This window comes from Pipistrellus kuhlii, unplaced genomic scaffold, assembly GCF_014108245.1.
Source record: "Pipistrellus kuhlii isolate mPipKuh1 unplaced genomic scaffold, mPipKuh1.p scaffold_m20_p_16, whole genome shotgun sequence".
In the NCBI taxonomy this organism is placed as follows: Eukaryota; Metazoa; Chordata; class Mammalia; order Chiroptera; family Vespertilionidae; genus Pipistrellus; species Pipistrellus kuhlii.
In genome coordinates, this window is record NW_023425471.1 from 5,597,682 (window position 1) to 5,619,790 (window position 22,109).

The 22,109-nt window shown below is 39.2% G+C and overlaps 1 protein-coding gene and 1 pseudogene across 2 annotated transcripts in view; one reads left to right on the forward strand and one right to left on the reverse strand.

Moving 5' to 3' along the window:
• ADGRG2 (adhesion G protein-coupled receptor G2) overlaps positions 1–22,109 on the reverse strand; it is a 106,863-nt gene that overhangs the window by 12,259 nt on the left and 72,495 nt on the right. For both annotated transcript variants that reach the window (XM_036439779.2, XM_045582307.1), the window contains 15 exons: positions 21,972–22,025; positions 15,498–15,553; positions 14,444–14,499; positions 11,945–11,984; positions 11,436–11,473; positions 9,655–9,749; positions 8,655–8,721; positions 7,786–8,171; positions 5,105–5,276; positions 4,766–4,922; positions 3,355–3,498; positions 2,516–2,638; positions 1,873–1,918; positions 1,645–1,748; positions 725–846 (listed from right to left, as the gene is read on the reverse strand). In XM_036439779.2, coding sequence (XP_036295672.1) covers positions 725–846; positions 1,645–1,748; positions 1,873–1,918; positions 2,516–2,638; positions 3,355–3,498; positions 4,766–4,922; positions 5,105–5,276; positions 7,786–8,171; positions 8,655–8,721; positions 9,655–9,749; positions 11,436–11,473; positions 11,945–11,984; positions 14,444–14,499; positions 15,498–15,553; positions 21,972–22,025 — 1,660 coding nt within the window. The remainder of the gene's footprint in view (positions 1–724; positions 847–1,644; positions 1,749–1,872; positions 1,919–2,515; positions 2,639–3,354; positions 3,499–4,765; positions 4,923–5,104; positions 5,277–7,785; positions 8,172–8,654; positions 8,722–9,654; positions 9,750–11,435; positions 11,474–11,944; positions 11,985–14,443; positions 14,500–15,497; positions 15,554–21,971; positions 22,026–22,109) is intronic.
• LOC118720126 lies at positions 15,784–17,736 on the forward strand (annotated as a pseudogene).

Genomic DNA, 22,109 nt, shown 5'->3' on the forward strand with positions numbered 1-22,109 from the left:
ATTCACAGCTGGACCTTAAGTTTGGCATTTAAAGTAAATTTGTGCATTTCTTGATCATGGTCCAAAATCTACATTTCAGAACTTACATATCATTTCACTTAATGTAAGAAAAATACATATTTTCTTCTTTTCTAACAGAATTTGTTGGAATTCCCCCCCCCAAAAAAAAGTTACCAAAGGGACCCTTCTGTAAGCTGAGAAAGAGATGCTATTACTTGGAATGTTATTCTTGCTTTGACCTACAAAGCCACACTTATCAAGTATCTATATTTTTTAAAAGTATGTATATCTTTCAGTGGAGCTTTACACTCTTTATTCTTCTTCACCCAACATGTGTTAATATTAATCTTTTGTGTTTGCTAAGTATAATTTAGAAACATATTATATTAAACATATCTCTTATTCCATACATTAATCTATAGTCTCTTTCAGATTTAAGCTATTGGGTTTCTGGGTGTTCATCTTTCATTTTACACTTATTGTAAACTAAGTACCAGGAATCATCTTAGGGTATGAAGATGACTAAGGCACAACCCTTGCCTTCAGAGAGTGCATAGACTAATGGAAGGAATCAAGTGTATAAACCAAAAAGAATCATATAGGTGGCTCCACTAGATGGTTGTACAGGATAAGGCAGGCTGAGGAGTGCACTTAATTAATATATTTTGGCAATGGAGGTGAGCACTGTATCATATCATTCAAGTTTCCAGTTGTGGATACTCACTCAAAGGCTATGTAGGTTATGAGAGTAACTGACAGAAAAATTGATGAAAGCCCACAACCAATATATGTGATAAACGTCAGAGCCATCATTTGAGCCGCTGGCAAGGATGTTCGAGATAGGTCCTAGAAAATAAAATATTGTTTTCAAGACCAAATATTTTCAAGTAAATAAAAGAATCATAACTTACAGTGATTGAGTGTTCTAAGTGCCCATCCATAGTTCATTCAATAACTGGTAAGGTAGCCACAATTATTATCATTAAGTAAAGATAATGATATTGAAACCCAGAGATTAAGTAAATTGCCCAAGGTCACACAACTATGAAGTGGAGGAGCCAAGAACCAAATTCAGGTCTGGCTAATTGCAAAGCCCATGTGCTTGATCAGTGTCTTATAGTACACTAGAGAAGCACTGGGCTAGGAATCTATAAAGACTTGAATTTGGCTTCTAGGTCTTTTATTTTTTAGTTCTATGACCGTGGACAGTTACCTAACAAATGAGTCTTAATTCTGACTTCATTAAAATGACAGTAACAATGCTGCATTCTACCTGTCTTGCAGGACTGTTGGAGAGATTTAAATAAGATAATTTATATCAATGTGTTTTATAAAAAATGTAAAGTGCATTGCAAACTAAACATTTTCATTACCCACTTTAATCTGAATTTCCTAGTCCTCCTAGCTATTTAAATAAGTAAAACTTAAATGTAAAAATAGAATGGGAAAACATACTTCCATGATCAAGTATTTTCCTTCAAGTACACTTGCTTAATTAGAAGAGTAATTTCATTGGTCAATAATTTTGCCACAATACTGTATCTGCTGATTTTTCAAAGTCATCTAACAGATTAGACATTATGGCATCATGCCTAGCTACCTCTCAGACCCAGAATCTAAGGCCAGGTAATTTGGGGATATTACCAGTAGGACGCCAAAGCTCGTAAGGTGGCTGCAGCTACAGATGGTTTCGTTCAGCCTCCTGTCTTTGACGGAGCAGCCATTGGATGACCAGCCTCCTCTGCCACCTGTTGGCATTGGGAAGAGTATTTGTTCAATCAGCAAGGCCACAGCACTCATGACTGCCCTTTCACCCATATACCCCTTCCCCCACCCACTCAAGACTTTGAAAAAGGTATGACTGGAACCTACCATTTCTGCCCAAGTCCCAAAACACGCATCTTACTGTTAAGTAATCCTGCAGTAGAAAGATACATCACAAATAATTAATTTATTGTACTGAAAAAGAAAAGCCATTGGAAAAATAACTGAGTTAAAAAAATTTCAGAATCTCATTCTTAATTTTTGGAAACTTGTTATTTTACACTAGGAGCAGCTCGGGAGCCTTTTATAGGTCAGCACTTCTTAAACTCAGCAATTGTGCTAAGAATCACCTTGAGGCATTATTAAAATGCACATTCTGATTTAGTGTGTCTGGAGTGGGGCCTAAGAGTGCAGACTCCACTTTGAGTAGTGAGATCATAGCCGATGCTCAATGTGAACTGAACTGTTTTGTTTTCTCTTTGGAGGTGAGGATCAGATCTGCAGCCACATATTGAAATGCACTGAAATCTGGCAGTTGATAAGAGCTTGCTTTTGCATTGTTCCTTTTGGACATTAGGTGGTCAGTTATTAGGCATGTTGAAACCCAACGGAGTGACTAAGTGATTCTAGCCTTACACACTGCCCGAGTTTCTAGGTTCTGCTGGATCTTTTGTTTTCAGGCCATGTCTTCCAGGTATAGTTTGCACAAGGTGTTTCTGGTCAGTGAACAGCCCAGACAGGACTTTCCCACCTGGCTTTGGTCGATGTGCTTTAATGTAACTGTCACGTTTCTCGTCAAGTTCTTGACAGTCAGATTTGCAACACTTGATGATATGACATAGCTGATCAGAGAGAGGTTCTCCAGAGAAGGGTCCTAGCACACAAAAGAATCAACAGGATGGCAAGGGAAAACGAAATGTTATCAGAGAGTTTTAGAGCTTGAAGGGACTCAAAGGACTATTTAATCCATATGTTTATTTTATGACTTAGGTCAGAAATTGAGGGTCAGGAATAAAGCGACTTTCCCAAGAACCATAATTAGAAGCAGAACTTGTTGCACTCTACAGCGCTCTAAATACCAAGTTAAATTTTACGGATTGACCCAATAGGGCCTTCATGAATTTTTTTTAAATGTCTTTATTTATTAAGATGTTACCTATGTGTCCTTCATGAATATTAAAGGAAACATAACATTAAGCCATTTAATATATGTGCTGTCAAAGGTAGCACGACATCAAGCCACTTAAGCTGTCTGTCTTTGAGCAAATGACTTAACCTCTCTGTGCATACATGTCCTCATCTATAAAATGGGAATAATATATAGTTTAATAGTTCCTTCCTCACAGAGATGTTGAGAGTATTAGAGTTAACATTTATAAGAGCTTAGGACAGTGCTCAGCATTGGTAAACAGTATCAGTTATTGTTATGTATCATCACTAGCACTCTTAGGTCCTGTTCAAAGATAAATTGCAGCTTTTCAGCAATTCTTTTTACTTATACCGGACTTAAGATGTGTGAGGATTAAAATAAGCATAAATTCCCCACTCCCAAATAAAACTTAAATTAAAACCAGTTCACAGCAACTTTACCTGAAATAGGGCAGGTGTTTCAAAAAAGTTGAACTGAACCCTGGAAGCTAGCTCTACATCATTAGCTGGTAAATTACTCATCAGCGATGAGGGCAGAGAAATAATACCAATACTATTCTTAGGAGCCTCCGTTTCCAGAGAAACCTGAAAACCAAGTAAAAGATAATAAAAACATCTGGGGCTGGTATAAGAAGAAGTTAGAAAACATAACCAATTAAGATGAAGAATCATGTAGGGGCATTTCTGTGTGGTGTCTCTGTGTATAATCAGTTCTTATTTCTTTGCTGCAAAATTAGAGAGGGTGTGTAATAGGGAGAGGAGGCTTTGGAGTAGGAAAGAAAACATTTTAAATATACACAGAAACAGTCAGAAAGTATAAGATATTATAAGTCAATTATATTGCAATAAAGTTGGGGGGCGTTGACCCCAAGGAGGGTCTACAGTGTATGACTTATCATATATCATATGGTAAGTCATACACTGTAGACCTCAAGGAAACCACAGCAGCAATATACCAACTTGGTGACTTGTTAGGGCAAAGTCTTCATAGAACCACATGCACTAAACTTGTAAATTAAATTAATAGGCAGGACTTGGTTTTATGTGGGTGTTTCCAGCCCCCAATCCCTCTAATAGGTGGCTAGAAAACAATTAGAAGCAAGATTGCTATTCAGTACCACTATTCACACCAGGGTAGTCATAACACTTCTTAAAGTATCAGAGTGGGTTGATAAGTAGCTAATGCCCCTGCTCTCTCCCAGCTATCTAGAACCCTCCACTGGATACTTCCCCCAACTCACCCCACCTCAACTTCCACAATCCAACTGCTCTAGGTCCAACAGTGACCTCTGAGACCAGCCAAAACCAATGCCCTTGTTTTATGTTTTTATTGATTTTATTTTATTTTTCAAACTGTAATAGAACATTAATTGGAAAACTACAGGGGTGGAAGAAGTAATTCCTAATGGTGCTTGGGAGAGGGAAAGGGAAGGAAAAGGAAAAGGCATGGGCATGCTCCCCAGAGGGGACTGTTTTTATTAATTTTCAGGACAGAATAAGGGAGAGTGATAGAGAGAAAAACGTCAATGAGAGAGAAACATAGATTGGCTGCCTCCTGCATACCTGCTACTGGGGATCAAGTCCCAAACCCAGCATGCGCCCTGACTGGGAATCAAACTGGTAACCTCTTGGCTCATGGGTCGACACTCAACCACTGAACCACACCAGCTAAGCAATGTCCTTTTTTAAAATTTTTATTCTGTGGTGACTCATTGTTCTAGAGTTTAAATATTTTTAATATCATCCCTGACTATAAGCAGTAATTGCTTCAATTATATACTCTATCATATATCATGATATATGAGAAATCATATACAAGAAAAGGCTGTTTCCACATTAAATTAGGATATACCTGAAGATTAGTAGGGTCTTGAGCAGCAAAGGTAGTCATGTTGAAATTACTGGAATTCACTCTGATCACAGCCAGAGCCAAAGAAGGGGAGGTTAGACTTATGGTCTTGGTTGAAAAATTCAGCTGTAAACCAATGTCATCCACTACTTTTAGCAATCTGTAAAGACAAATGGCAGTTCAAATTCAACACTCCCACTTTGTTTTTCCCAGTCTAAGCAGAAATAACACAGAGTAGCAATTTAACATTATGAAACTCATAGTGGGAGAAAGATACTTGGCTGTAATTAATCATGTAAGAAGCATTGTTATCACTATATGGGTCAGTTTACTAAGTCATACCTTTGGGCCAGAGGGGCCAGCAAGGCGGGTGGGGAATGGAGGAGTTTGCTGACTTGATTTATCATTTCTCCTGCAAGGTTAGGCTCCAAGCTGCCCAAGGACAGAATTTTCTCCATCTGAGCCACTTGGCCCTCAAGGTCAAGAGCAGTGATGCCACTGGTGTGAACAGTTTCTACAACAGAGAACCAAATCATTTTATGAACACATAATGAAAGAAATCATTAACGAAAAGAAACACAGACCTTGTGATCTAGCAAACCCACTGCTATGTATTCACCCCAGGAAAGTGAAAGCATGTTTATTGCAGCCTTTTCCAGCTTTGTTTCCAAAGTGGAAGCAAACCAAATGTTCATCAACTACAGAATAGATAAACAAACTGTAGTCCACCATACAACAGACTACAGTATTCAGTAATAAAAAGGGATGAGCTACTTATATATGCAACAACATGGATGAATATCCAATGTCTTATATTAAGTGGGGGGAAAAAGCCAGACTCAAAAGGCTACATACTGTATGATTCTCTTCATATGAAATTCTAGGGGGAAAAAAGTACAGTATAGGGAAACAAAACAGATTAGTGGTGGCCAGGGGACGGGCAAAGTGGGTAGAAGTTTGACTACAAAGGGATAGGAGGAAACTCTTGGGTTAGTGGAAATGTTATATATTTTGATGGTTATATGACTGTGGTGTTTTTCAATCTCATAGAACTATAAAATTTTCATTCATCCATAAGAATTGGATAAAATTTAGCGTGTGTACATTATATTTCATGTATACAATATACATTATACATTGACATCCTTAATATTGTCAATAGTAAAAAATATATTTAAAAGGAAACCTAACTAAAATAATATGTAAAAGCATATCAGTGTATTTAGTGTATATTCAAGCATAAATATACTTATATTTAATTTATATCATGCATACAGGAATTTATATGGGTAACTAGAAGTGCTTTTTATGGAAAACATAATGTTGTTAAAATTACAAGCCTGATTTTTAATAGTGTTTTTAAATAGGAAACAATGATACAGACCTGTCTAACAACAAAAAAGTCTCTTAATTTGACCACTTAACTTCCTATTTCTTATTTTGCATGTTCCTTTCTAATCTTTATCCATGTGTTATAATATACTGTTATGAGCATGGTGTGCAAACTATTTATTGTTATTTTCACTTCACTCAAGGCTTGAGAAATGCCCCCCAAGTTTTTGTCTAGTTGTTCTTATGCACAGTTGTGTAATAGTCATTTTGTTATGTGAGTCATTGTGAGAATATCATATTTCATCATCCCTCTTCTATGGAAACATTAAGTTATATCCATTTTTAGCTCCCAGATAATACCCCAGCACATCTTTTATGTATATGCTACTTTGCTTCCTCATTGCCTGAAACTCAATTATTGAGTGGAAGCACAGTCGCAAGAGGCCACCTTGCTGGCCTTTCTGTGTAGCTTGCTAGGTTGATTCTAAGAATGGAAGGGGATAGCTTTGGAAAGGTAGACAATTTTAAGCTCAGGCTAATGAACTTTATTTATTTTTTAAAATATATTTTATTAATTTTTTACAGAGAGGAAGAGAGAGGGATAGAGAGTTAGAAACATTGATAAGAGAGAACCATCGATCAGCTGCCTCTTGCACACCCCCTACTGGGGATGTGCCTGCAACCAAGGTATGTGCCCTTGACCGAAATCGAACCCGAGACCCTTGAGTCTGCAGGCTGACACTCTATCCACTGAGCCAAACCCGTTTCGGCTGAACTTTATTTTTCATCGCCCACTAGAATAGAGCCCCAGTGACTTTATATGGCCTAAAATGTCCATATTTATTTTTAAAATTCTGCAAATATGAAGAAATATCAAGTCATTTGGCAGAAGTCTAAACTTCCTGGGGATGCTGGCATCGTGGTGGAAGGGGCAGGGATCTCAACCTGAGTGCCAATCTCATGACACCAAAATTTGATTTTGCCTTGAAACATCTGAATTCTAGAGGAAGACCTACTTCTTACTCACTAAATTGAAATTCTGGAGAGTGTCCAGAATTCTTTCTGCTTTCTTCCTTCTTCCCTTTAGCCTTTATCCCTAAACCTACTTTGTTTCTGGGGAGCCCTTTGCAGTTTCCAGGGCTTCTCATGTATACCATTGTTCTCAACCAAGTGCTGTTAGTGTGATTATTTTTATCTTTAATTTCATAGGCTGAGTCAGGAGGAGCAAAATGGCTTATCCCAGATCACACCTCCAGTTAGAGCCCGCGCAGACCCAGGACTAGGCCTTCTGAATGCTTTTCTTTTCCTTGTGGCTATCTTGGCTCAGTCCCAGCTGTCACTCTGTGACTGACTGATTTTCAAGAACACCAGTTTTTATTGTTTTCTGTCTAAATGGGGTTACTGTGTTTAACAGTTCCAAAGTTTTCACTTAAGAATGTTTGAAAAGAGTGACCCAAAAACTTTTTGTAGAAGAAAACTATAAAATAGCTCAGCTTGATAAAATGAGATCTGTGTTTGCCTCAAAGCTGTTTCTCTATTTTATGAATGCCTGGAAGAAATCTCTTGAAATAAGAAGACATCATAAAAAGAAATGATCAGTGTGATCTTATAGATATTTACAGATTGGCAGCTGCATTTCAGGGACCCAAAATTAAAACAAAATTAGGAGCAGCTTAGCTCCTCATATTTACCTGTCTTGTCAGGAGGTGCGCTGGTCATGATGACCTTCACCAGGGCAGATGTGGTGGGAGTGGGAAATGAGGATTTCCCAGGTGACAGGGTGTAGGAAAGATCAGTTTGGGGACTAGGGGTAGAGATAGTTCCAGATTGGGGGAGCATGTCAGTGGTAGGGCTAGAAGCTATGGGAGTTGAAGACTGGACAGAAGGAAGGTGCATCGCTGCTGTTGGGCTCTGGGAGATGACAGCTGGAGACTTTAGAGGTGTAGCTAAAGAGAGGGCACTGGAGACCTGGGGGGAAACTGTGGCCTGAGGAGCAGCTGGGATAGAATTGCCGGAAGAAACTGCTGGGCCCTGTGGATAACCAACAGCAAGACACGAAATTGGATCCTGCAAGTCACTAAAAGGAAAGAATCAGAGAGATGCATGTGAGACAAATGAGCTACAGAGAAGTGAATCTCCACCTCTAGCAACCATCTGATACCACCCGGAACCCTGGGCTGCACCCTAGACCAATGACATCATCATCTCTGAGGGTGGGAGGCAGGCATCGATGTTTTCAAAAATTCCCCAGGTGATCCTAATGTCCAACCAGGCCTGAGAACCACTGCACTATAGTCTGGACCCATGCTGGAGTCCATGAACCAGCAGCATTTGCTTCACTAGGGAGTCTGTTAGAAATGCAGAATCTCAGGTCCTGCCCAGACCTACTGATCAGAATCTGTATTTTAACAAGATCCTCAGTGATTGATATTTGCAGTAATGTTTGAGAAGTGTTGAAATTGAAAGCCCTTATGCATTGTCAAATTTCAAAAATTTCTTAGCCAACATGGCAATTAAATGTTATTTTGTTAGGAAAAGGGTCAGCATGTTTGCTACATACCACTGCAGTTTTTCTAATTCTTCTGGGGAGGAAGGGCAGGGTATTCTGACAGAACAGCAGCACTGTTCTGGAGGAGACAAAAGGAAAGAAGAAAATGCATGGTTAAGAATATGGCAAGATAGAAGCTCAGATCCATCAAGTATTATGGTCCTTACACTGACTGCATTTTAAAGAGCATTTGTCTAAAACAGGTGATAAAATAAATTGGATGGCATTATATTGAGTGAATAACTTGGGGGAGGGCTATATGCACATAATATCAATCACTCTTCAGCAATTTCTAAGAGTAATTCAGAAGTAAACAGATCCCAGTGGCAAGTGATTCAACACTCCAAATAGATCTTTCCTTCTCAACAGGGTTTATAATGTTTTCAAAAAGTACACTGAAATTTTATTAAGAAAGAAAGGCCCAGCTGGTGTTGCTCAGTGTTTAAGTGTCAACCTATGAGCCAGGAGGTCATGGTTTGATTTCCAGTCAGGGCACATGCCTAGGTTATGGGCTTGGTCCCCACTGTGGGATATGTAGGAGGCAGCCGATCAGTAATTCTCTCTTATTGTTAATGTTTCTACTTATCTCTTTCTGTCCCTTCCTCTCTGAAATCAATAAAAACATTTTAAAAATAAAGAAAGGAAAAATCACCTTTAAAAAAAATTTATTGATTTTTTACAGAGAGGAAGGGAGAGGGATAGAAAGCTAGAAACATCGACCAGCTGCCTCCTGCACACCCCCTACTGGGGATGTGCCCGCAACCAAGGTACATGCCCTTGACCAGAATCGATCCTGGGACCTTTCAGTCCGCAGGCCGATGCTCTACCCACTGAGCCAAACCGGTTTTGGTGGAAAAAATCACCTTTTAGAGCTCCCTAAAAACTTCCTAAGAACAAATGAGTCAAAGTAGAAAGCTGTAACATATGTACGTTTCTTAATTATATCTTCAGTTTTAAAAAGAATGCATCAAAGCCATATGAAAATGAACACAGCAACATAGAGACAACTTACCCATCGGGTGAATCTTTACTTTTTTCAAAGTCGTCACTGCATCACATATGTTCCTCGTCTTATTCAGTTTTATTGTGAATGTGCAATTCAGTGTGCTATAAAAAGAAAAATATACAACTATAATAGAATGTTTCTAAATTGGAAACCTATCTACATATTTGTAATTGCTTTTTGAAACTTAGAGTGAGGAAAAGAGACAGTGACAATGTTATCTTGCAGTGTTACCTATAAGCTTGTAAACACCCAGCTACCATGGTCTGAACTTTATACAAAAGATTTTACAGGATAAGAAATTTATAGGGGTTTACATTCACAGATGTTGCAAAGCAGAGGACCTGCTTTATTTATTTTGTCTACCTGCACAATGAACAGGCAAGGGTGAAACTTGGCTGCAAACACACGTATCTTGACATCTAGAGTCTTACCCCCAGCTTTAGGTATTTGAGTTTCCATTGTAAGAGCCCTTTCAAATACCAGCCTAGATGAATATCAAGGACTTAGGCCCAAATTCTCTCTGGCAATCCAATCTGGATTATCAGATAACTAAGAATTTAAGACATTCTCTGTTTCTTTCTACTTTAATCTTGGTTTATGTGGAAAAATATTAATATTGCAAAGAACAAAAAGAGGTAAGTGAAGTGAACTAAATACATATAGTGGATAGGGATTTGGTGTACAATTTCATAGAAGACTTGCCATTATTTGTATCAATGAATAGTTTGATGAGTAGAAATCTGTCATTTTCTAGAATTTTTACTCTCATAGAATGCTGAAGGTTCAGGTAGTGGAGCTTGTTGGTTTATGCAGTCAGGACAACCAATGGACGCAATTTAAGACGATAATCTACACATGCTCAAATAATTGTCGGGCAATCTCAAATTCACCTTTGCATGCACTTTTTAATTTCTTCTTTTCTCTTTCTTTCCTACCCTTTCCTCCCTCTCCATCTTCTCCTGTGTTCCAGATTATGTTCCTGCTTCTTTGACTGTCCTTATCTCTGATTGGACCACTGTGAACCATTTCTTGGTCAAATTGGTGGCCCTTAGGGCTAAGGAACTGATGATCCTTAGCCTCATAAAACCGAGGCCAGCATCCCCAACAGAACCCTTCTCTGTGTTTCACAAAGAAATGAGAATATACTTGTGACAGACTGATGAATGTTTGGAAGAATAAAAATTCATATATCCAAAATGTCATTAATATATGTTTATTTTAGAAGAATACCTTCAAATTTGCAACCTAAGACTCCTCAATACTTTATTATTCATGAGTCAAGAATAATCTACAATATATATATAAAAGCCTAAGCAACTGAATGGCTGAATGACCTCAACTGGTCACTATGAAGTGCACTGACCACCAGGGGGCAGACGCTCAATACAGGAGCTGACCCCTGGTGGTCAGTGTGCTTCTACAGCAGTAGCACTGCTCAGCTGACCAATGGACACCAGACACAGGGCTCATGGCTGATGAGCACACTGCGGCAGTATAAGCCTCTCCCAATTGATAGGGACTGACTTGGTGTGGGCCTAACTGGGTGCAAGCCCACAGCAAGCACAGCAGGACTGGGATAAGTGGGAGTGGCAGGCAGGAGCTGCAGGTTGTGCTGGACTGTGGTTTCGGCCTGATCCCCGCAGGCTGGGCCGAAACTGGCAGTCCGACATTCCCCAAGGGGTCACATATTGCGAGAGGGCACAGGTCAGGCTGAGGGACCCCAATGGTGCATGAATCCATGCACAGGGTCTCTAGTGATATTTATAAAAGTATTAAAAATAACTGACCTTTGAGCTTCTGCTGTGGCACACACTATAAAATAAGTCTGAAACAAACGAAAAAAAAATATATATATATATGTTACTTTGACAGTTGAAAGTGTCAGACAAGACAACCCTGGACTAATCAAGCATTACTGAATCTTAGAGCCCAAGAACTCCTAGGGATCACCCAATTCACATTTCTACCAGATTTCTGATTTATGATCAAAGCTATTCAGACTATACAGCCTCTGCTTAGATACCTCTAATGTCACGGAGCTCATTACCACACAAGAGAGCTCATTCTTCTGGGTCCTTGTTTTAAGAGACTTTCAGTTTTACATGAAGGAAAATCCACCTCCTTGTAATGTTTATCCATTGTGATTTTTTTTTTTTTTTGTAATGGAACTAGTCCATTCATTATTTTACATAACAGATTTGGGGTGATTTGAATACATATCACCCCAGGAATGCAGAACTCCATGCTTTCCCCAAAAAAACAATCATATGCAAAGTACAGGGTGTACTATGATTACCTCACTTAGGGTTTGCAGGGTTTTGTTGAGCTCTGTTCGTCTGTTAATAAAATGAAAGAAATTGACATGAAGGAAGCTGTTGGTGATGTTAAATTCAAAACAAGTTAGGTTTTTAGCAAATGCATTAGTCATATAGTATTTATTGCTTGTAGTATTCACTTTGAAGAGATACTGGGTATATTAAGAGACTCCTATGTGGAGAAAATAAATTATTTATATGACAAGGGAAACGAACCAGACAGAACCTGTATTGGTACCAGCCAACAGTTGCAAGATAGAAATTTATGGTTGAACAATCGTGTTATTCATTAAGTTACTGCAACTCCCAGGCAGCCTCTGGCAGAAGGCCTGAGGAAGAGCTGGCTGGCCCAAGGCAAAATTTCTGAAACAGGCCCGCCACTCACCCTGGAAGCTCTGGGCCTATGGTTTCTTCATTCTCTCTCCAACTGACCCTGCCACCCTCTAGCACTCTCTAGCCCTGCCTTCCCCTCCTCACAACTTCTCTTTAGGAACCTTCCTTATTCCTCTCCTCCAATTGCACTCTTACAACATTTGCATTTTTCCAATGTGGCAGAGCTTCATGTGAGCTTAAAATAAAATAAATCTAGTTTAAAAATTCGTCTATGGCCATACCATCCTGGATGTGCCTGATCTCATCAAATCTAGTTTAAAAAATCACTCTAAGGCAGTGGTTCTCAACCTGGGGTGACCCTGCACCTCAGGGACATCTGGAAATATCTAGAGACTTTTTTTTTCTTGTTACAATTGGGAGGGGGAGTGCTACTGGCATCTACTGGGTGGAGACCAGGGATCTGTTCCACATCCCATAATATACAGGACAATCCCATATGACAAAGAACTATCAGGCTCAAAATACCAATAGTACTAAGGCTGAGAAACCCTGCTCCTAGTAATGGGCAATTGGTTGCTCCAGGAAAGATCTAGAGAGAAGAAGGGAAGGATGGTGGCAGTAGTAGTCAGCTTTTTGAGCTGTCAGGAACTACTCTTCCATAACTATGCTCAGAGACCACCTACTTTTTGGGGGTTCCCTGACCGTTCCAGTCATGTCCAACCTGTTCTACATTCAGACAGAACGTACTTTGGTACCTTGTAAATGTGACCTTCACTATAGGGATCATATTCTAGTGTTATCATTTGTTACCATTCTGCATCTTTCCTACCAGACTCCATACTCCTTTTTCTCAAAATGGCCTCATGCTGGAACCACCAGCGGAACACTAAAAACGCTCATGCCTACATCTCAGTCCCCAAATCCTGATTTAATTGGTATGGAGTGTGCCTGGGCATCAGTGTTTTTAAAAGCTCCCCAAGTGGTTTTAATCAATTTTCAGTCTAGTTTTCTATTTCAGAGAGTTGAGGTTATTCCCATTTGTATTCCCCAGCACATAGTAGTTGATCAACAAATATTTAGTGGCTTTAAATGAACTCATCTCTATTTCAAGTCTAGTAATTAAGATGAATTGCAAGTATGCTAAGTTGTATTCTATTTATAAATTTTTGAGTTTTAAAAAATGTTTCCTATCACTACTATTGCCCATCTAAAGTTTAAAATCCCATTAAGGCATTGGTTATTTCATACATATTCTTTGAATACTTAGAAAAGCTAGATTTTTATCAGGAGGCAAGAAAAAAAAAGACATATAAAGGACATGAATGACATCCCTGCCCATCCCAATTAGCACTATAACTTTTTGCCACTATAAACTCACAAGAGCACTAGGAATGTTTGCTATCTACCACATGGAATCATGAATTATTTTTCTCTCTACCTAGACACTGCTGAATCATCAAAAGCAGACAGGTCAAAATGCTAATTAAAGAATGAACCTTAAGAACAGTTTTGTTTTGTTTAATTTGACTTAGGAAAGGTTTTTCTCTTCAGTGTTATCACAGATACTCATTAAAGCTTAAATTTGGTGAAAAAATTATGAAACCTTCATTTGAGAGGTAGTAGTAAAGTGGAGAATAGATGAATTTTTTCTCTGAGGCTGCTTCCCTGCCATGAGGGCAAAACATGAAGTTTCTCCTGCCAATGGACAGGGTAAGACTGTCCTGGCCTAAGCCAACTGCTGGCCCATATTTTGATCTACTGTCTAACTGGGGCATCTATTTGTAAACTGAGGTCTATTTAACAAAGACCTCTCTCTGAGTTGTAAATCACTGATGCTTCGTGAAAGCATGAACAAATGGTATACATGAAGTCTTACCTTGAACCGTTCTTTCAATCTTGATGGCTATCAAGTCATATTACTCAAATAGTAATTCAAATGGAGGTAATTTAATAGCATCAAAGAGAACAGCCTCACAGGGATGTTAATTGATGACAGGTAATATGTTTATAGTTTGCAAAGAACTCAAGAACCTTCTCTACAACCTTTAGGTCTCTTTCCTATTCAGTTTCCAAAAGCAAAGATAGCTCAACAAGTATCTTTCCATAGTTGATTTCTTAAGATTTAAATAAAACAGCACATTACTCACTTCAATTCACTTTGAGACAGGACTCCAGTCAAGGTTCCATTAGCCATATTCGGATTCTGTTAGAAGCACAAAATCATTAAGAATACAACAAATATTGTTTTTTAAATATGTTTTTATTGATTTTGTACAGAGAGGAAGGGAGAGAGAGATAGAGAGTTAGAAACATCGATGAGAGAGAGACATCGATCAGCTGCCTCTTGCACACCCCTTACTGGGGATATGCCCGCAACCAAGGTACATGCCCTTGACCAGAATCGAACCCGGGACCCTTCAGTCCCCAAGCCGACGCTCTATCCATTGAGCCAAACCGGTCTTGGCTGTTTTTTATACTCTCATACAAGAAGTTGTTTAGTTTTGTTGACCGCCCAAAGAACTACACCCTAAAGACTATAAATACTAACTGCATGAAATACTACCTAGCAAATGATCAAATCTATATAGATAGAGCCAGTTTTTTTGTTTTTTTTTAATATTCTGAATCAACAAGTGTGACGTGCAAATAATTTCTGGTTTTTATTATTCTATTTTGTCTTTCATTATTCCCCCAAAAGAATACTATTAAAGCTCTCTACATTAAAGGTCCCAGATTTAAGTAAAAGATCCCAATGTAAAGGGGGAACATGATAGCAGTCATCATTATATATCTAGAACCTAGCTCTTTGCGAGGCATATAGTAGGTACTCAATAAATAGTCACTGAATGAACAAACCATGTGTAGCTGAGATCCTCTGAAGCACTCCAGGTTACAGAAGACTGATACTACTAAATCTGAATCCCCCATAGGGCAAATAAGATAAGTTTAAGAGACTGTTCTTATATTCAATATATATTATATTTCTTCTTATTAGGAGTTTCTAATATAATTTCACATTTTGACTGGTCATAGAATTACATCATATAAACATTCAGCAGAAAACCCAATGAAAATTTACTTATACTTGGCCATAAAAATAAATAAATATGTCAAATATCATAAATCTAAGCCTTAAACAAATATTAAATACATCTGAATTCATTTTTTAAGATTGTAATGAGGAAAATCTTTAAAACCTACCTGAGTAGCATTGATTTCTTCATCATATTGAAACATTATCTCACCTCTGTAAAAGTCTAAAAATAAATTTTTAAAAAGAAAAATTGAGACTTGCATCCTTAGAACTTGAGGATTAATATCTCACAGAAAAAGATTATCAAATTGCTTTATAAACAAAGTTTCATCACATTTTTTTGCTGTTGCTCACATTTACTCTTTTATTTATTTTTTAATTTTAGAAAGTTACTCAATATAATTTTCAGAAGATATAAATTATAAATTTTATGTAGGAATGCAGAAATAGGGAATGCTTGTTCCCTTGTCAAGGAATTTTATCCCAGCCTACTTGAATCCCAGTGCCCGGGATTTGGCCAATCCAAAGGCTCCCTTGATAAAATCGCTGGCACCTGCCAGTTCACTCCTTGGTGTGCTGCTTTCGAAGGCCCACCATGCCCCTGTGGCCAATGGCCTCAGGGTCGCAGCCTCTGTTGCCTCTACCAAGACCTGCTCCCTTCAGGTGCCAAGGCACGCAGACATGGGCAGCCACACCAGAGCGCACTGCGTAGCTGGGCACTGGACTTCACCAGGCTCCTGTGTGCCCTGCTGGGCATTGTGGTGATCATAATGTGCCCTCCATTATCAAACTGCAGGTCCACAAGAGTGTGTGTATTGACTCCAGTAGCCTGTCGATTGGCATATGGAAGGAGATTCCTGTTCCCTTCTCTATCTCCATCTACTTCATTGACATTGTCAACCCCAAGGAGATCCTCCAGGGCAGGCGTCTTCAAACTACGGCCCGCGGGCCACATGCGGCCCACAGAGGAGTCTGATCCGGCCCGCCAGGTTTTTTGGGCAGTGAGCGCAGCCGAGGTGTTACAGTAGGAATTAGTAGTTCATATAGTCCGGCCCTCCAGCTCTCTGAGGGACCGTGATCTGGCCTCCACTTTAAAAAGTTTGAGGACGCCTGCTCCAGGGCAAGAAACCACTGTTGTGGGAGCGCAGGTCCTATGTGTAAAGGGAGTTCCAGCACAAGAGCAACATCCCTTCAATGACAGTGACAGTGTCTTTCCTCGAGTATTGCAACTTCCAATTCCAGTGAGAAGTCCAGTGGCTTGGAGAGCTACTACATCATCCAGCCCAATATCCTGGTCTGAGTGCAGCACTGATGATGGAGAATAAGCCTATGGGGCTGAAACTGTTTATGACCTTGGTGTTCACTACCTCGGTGAGTGTGCCTTCACGAACTGCACTATAGGCAAGATCATGTGGGGCTATGACCATCCCCTCATGCACCTTATCAATAAATAACTTCCCAGGCATGTTCCTCTTAAAGGGCAAGTTCGGGTTATTTGCTGAGCGCAACCACTCCAATTCCAGGCTCTTCACTATGTTCACAGGGATCAAAAACTTCAGCCAGATCCACCTCGTGGACAAGTGGAACTGGCTCAGCAAGCTCAACTTTTGGCATTCGAATCCGTGCAACATGATTGACAGGACTTCAGGGCAGATGTGGGCCCTGCTTATGATTCACAAATATCACTGGAATTCTATAGCTGCTGATTTAGAAAAGAGGCCTGCTGACCCATAAAGGTCATCTACAAGGAAGTAGGCATGCTCAAAGGCATCCCTACCTTTTGCTTCATACATCTTATTTGCCAGTGGGTCTGTCTACCCACCTAACGAAGGCTTCTTTCTGCCTGTGTCTGGAGTGTGGAATCCAGAATGTCAGCATTTGCAGGTTCAGTGCACCCTTGTTTCTTTCCCATCCTCATTTCTACAATTCCTACCCTGTCCTGGCCGAGGCAGTGATCAGCCTCCACTCTAATGAGAAAAAAATATTCCCTATCCCTGGACATGCACTCTTTCATAGGAACCCCTATGAACTGTTCTGTGAAGCTACAGCTGAGCCTCTACATCAAGCCCGTCAAAGGCATTGGATAAATGGAAGATAAAGCCAGTGGTTCTGCCACTAGTGTGGTTTGAGGTTGAGAAATGCTATTTATTTGGGAGTAGTAGGAAAAAGGGCTCAACGAATAAGGAAGCCATACAGACTTATTCTGAATCCCTGATGATATCTGCCCCAGTTCTGCAAGAAGCATGACTGTAGGGCCCTGGAGATGCTCAGAGCCAGCCTAGCCCAACCATTCATCCAGACAAGCTCCCCAGCCCCTGCACCCTGCTTCTTCAGGACTCCCTCAGGGGACAGTCTGCCAGTCCTAAAGTCTGAGCTTCCCAATTGCCACACAAGTGTGTCCACACACTGCACATAACCCCACACCTGTATGCATATGCCTGTGCAGGTATGTACAGACACACTCATGAATGGAGATGGTTATGAGGGGACTCAAGGAGAGGCTCACCCAACAAAGACTGTTTCAGAACCTTCTCTCTGAGGCACCCATAGGTGTGTGGGCATTGGGTCCTGTCCCTGTGGTGAGCCTGTTCAGCCACGGGGCTACTTCTCCCCAGTTTCCCTCTCCATTAGTCTGAAAACACTGCAGACCTTGTTTGATGGTTCACCCAGAAGCACTGGGCTTTTACTCTGAGGGGCCACTATTGAGGTAATAAACCTTTTCTAAAAGTTGGGAAGAAAATAAAATTTATTCTTACATGCTTCTCATCAGATTTTTTTCTTTAAAGATGCTAATTGAAGGAACCATGGGTCTAAAGTTAATGTTTAAAAACAATCTTTTAAAATTGTTATAGTTGCAGTTACATAGATAAGGGAGGGAAGGAAGAGTGTTTCTCAGAAGCTTAGCAACCTTATGGAAGTCCATTTATTCCTTGCTGGTGTTTTGTTTTTGTTTTTTTAAACTACAACTACCAATTGCCAGTATCTTTCCTAGGAACAAAGTTGAGATTTGCTTTGAAACCTGAATGGGCTGCAGGGCAAGTCTTTTCTTCAGTTGAATAATTCATTGGGACTTTCATCCCATATATGCCAGAAAACCTTTTTTTTTTTTAAATGCTCATGTTGGGTAACATTGAAGTAATTTTTAGTTAACCTATTTTCTGCAGGGTATACTTGGAGGGCCTTTGACTCTATCTGGAAACAAATAAAATAGAGACCTCTTAAAGGGTACATTGTGTGTATTTCATAATATAGAGATAAAAAAATGGCCTCTTGAGCAAAAGGGCAAGGGTATCATATAAACTAGAGCATAGGTCAGCCAACATTTTTGTGAAGTATCAGACAGATAATAAATATTTGAAGTTTGTGGGTCTTACAGTCTCTATTGAAACTATTTAACTTTGTAGTGCAAAAGTAGCCATAGACAATATGTAAATGAATAGGTATGGCTGTATTCCAATAAAACTTTACTTTAAAAAAGGTAGAAAATATATTTGGACTATGGGCAGTAGTTTACCAACTCCTGTGCTAGAGTGTTGAAGGCTTCCTCATCTTTTTTATTGTACCCCAAAGTACAACTGATTCCCATAGCCCTGTTCCCAGGGGTCCACTTACACTTAAAACAGCCAACAAAGCCACTAGACCAAAGATTAACATTATTTATCTGTTTAAGCAACTTCTCTACCAAGAACTTCAACTCTGATACTGAAATTTCAATTAATACAGTACATAAATATTAAAAGTAAAGACTCTTGATATATGCATAGAATTACTTATCCATTTTTAAAATTTTTAAATTTCTTTATTGATTAAGGTATTGCATATGTCTCCTTATCCATCCCATTGCCCCTCCCCCACTCCCACTATCTGTTTAAAAATCAATAAAAATGTAATTTTTAAAAAATATATATTTTATTGACTTTTAAACAGAGAGGATGAGGGAGGGATAGAGAGATAGAAACATAAATGAGAAAGAAACATCAATTGGCTGCTTTCTGCATGCCCCCAAGCTCTAGCATGTGCCCTGACTAGGAATTGAACCAGTGACCTCTTGGTTCCTGGGTTAATGCTCAACTGTTGAGCAATACCGGCCAAGCTATTAGTTTTCACTTTTTGAAAAGAAATCTTGCTTGTATAAGTGTGTGTGCATATAGTTGGCACCTATAATTTCTTTCCCTCACCCTTCTATCCTTCAAGTTCATCTTTTAGTCTTGTTGAGGGCAGTGTGAGTTCATAAATGTGCTGGGAGCACAGTAGTAGCAGAGCAACCAGGAAACCACCTCCTTTTTACTTTTAGCCTAACTATGGCTAGTCAGCTCCCCTTTCTGCATTAGTCTCCATTTCCCTTAAAGAACCTGGACTGAAACCTGCAAGAAATGGAGGTTTCTAGTTTCTGGCAGGATATCATGGGATTTCTGGTGCCAAAAGAGTTGGTTCCCTGGTGAGGTTGTTTTCAACAGGCACTAAAACAAACAATCAATTCATCTACTTAATTAGGGAAAGCATTACTCTAACCAGCTTTCTGACATCTGTTATTCAAGATGACCAGTTTTTTTTTTTAAACTAAATGTTCAATTTTCAAACAGTTATCAAACATCTTGTAAACACAACACTAAAGTAGACATTAGTCACCAGTTCAAATATAGATGAAGCACAAAAATAATAAAATTATGGAGAATTCAGTAAAGAGAGGAGGGAGGAAGAAGAAGAGAGAGTTACACAGTATATGAAAGTAAAATGTGTTGTTTTTCTTGAATCAAAACCAGATGATATTTTTCCGCTATATTCTATCAGGAACATACTATCAGGAGAAAGCTCACATAGGCAAATTTCACATTCACACAAATACAAAGTCTTTGTGGAGCATTCTTTCAACAGAAAGTTTTCTTGTTTTCTAAATTATCCAACCTTAACTTGTTTTACTTGTAATTGTTTTTTTCTTTCTTTCTTTCTTTCTTTCTTTCTTTCTTTCTTTCTTTCTTTCTTTCTTTCTTTCTTTCTTTCTTTCTTTTTTTGCTATATTTTCAAATGTGCATTAGTTCCATTCACGGAATGTTCCTATGTTTTTGAAACAAGTTATTAAATTATTAAAGGCCTGGTGTATGAATTCATGCAACAGTGGGGTCCCTTGGCCTGGCCTGTGGGATTGGGCCAAAATAAGCTCTCTGACATCCCCCAAGGGGTCCCAGATTGCGAGAGGGTACAGGACAGGCCAAGGGGTCCCACCGGTGCATGATCTGCGAGGGATACAGGAGGTTGGCCAGCCTTGTAGGGACTGTGGCAGGTCTCCAGGGCATGTCTGGCCTATCTTGCTCAGTCCTAGTTGGCCAGACCCCAGCAGCAAGCTAACCTACCCATCAGAGTGCCTTCCTCCTGGTGGTCAGTACATGTCATAGCAAGCAGTTGAATGGTTTAGAACACATGTGTCAAACACAAGGCCCGCGGGCCAAATCCGTCCCGCCAGGCCTTGCAATGTGGCCTGCACCATGCTGTCATCACTGCACTCCGCTGCGTTTCCATCACAATGACAGTTTATGACTGTTCAGTAAACCATTCGGCCCGCGATTTAGGCTGGATTTTAGATTTTGGCCCCTTCTCTGATTGAGTTCGACACCCCTAGTTTAGAATATCATTAGTATATTACATTTTGATTGGTTGAATGGGCAATTAGATGACCAGACACTTAGCATGTTAGGCTTTTATTATATAGGATTAAAGGGAACAGAATAAAATGATTCCTTCCTCTGATGAGTGTTTCTTTTTATATCAATGGAGTCATACTAAGACTTGAATAGTATAAAATATTTTGTTACCTTCATCGTCTCTCTTCTCATGATCCAATTCTGACCTGCCACACCATGTTTTTCTGTTTATTACATCTGTTTTCATAGGTTTCAACAAAGAAGGGAGCCCAGAGAGCCAAACCAATGTGAGAAAAGTGGTTGTTTCATTCTTTCTGGCCCAAGGCAGGAGGGAAAATATCCTCATTTCAAAAATAGCATGTTCTCAAAAGATTTCCATCTCAATTTTTAAAACTAGTGGGCAGTCTTAGCTAAAGATGGCAAAATCCACTATGGCACTACTGGGATTAGCACCCAATTAACTAGGTGTACGTGAGGTTTTCAACATTCTAGAAGAGCAGTTTGTTTTAGTTTTAGAAAAAAACAATATCCTGTTTCTAAGCTATAATAATACTTAAGGTCCTATGGAAAAGCTTAAAGGATTTGTATACAAGAAGTGGCTTTCAATAATTAAGTTCATTATTAATTATGTTCATGAATCAAGTCTAAGTGCATTAGTTATGGATTTAAAGCTATGGTGAAAAATGTTTTGTGCACAGCTTCATGTTCTCATATTAAAGAAGTTAACCCTTTATTTCACTAGGCAATGGGAAGATAATTCCAGCCAAATCTAAAATTTGCTTTTGTTTTCATTCAGGATTCATAGTAGCCAGGTGGTATGAACTTGATTCCTCACTATTCTTTAGTATGTTAGTGTCTGATCCCTTATTCCTCCCTGTAATTTCTTGTTCCATTCATTCCCAATCAAAGAGGCACACATCACACATTCTCCAGGAGAAAAGCAATCATTTTTCTCTATGAAGCTAATTTATCTGGTAACATATAATGTATATAAGTACTAACCTGAGTCATTGCAAATAGATGACAAATTGCAGCTATTTCTCTGAGGTTTGACTCCTGCAAAGGAAACACAACCCAGCTGATTAGCATGTCAATATCTTCTCTTATATATACTATAGTACATTGTCAAGAGAATTAATA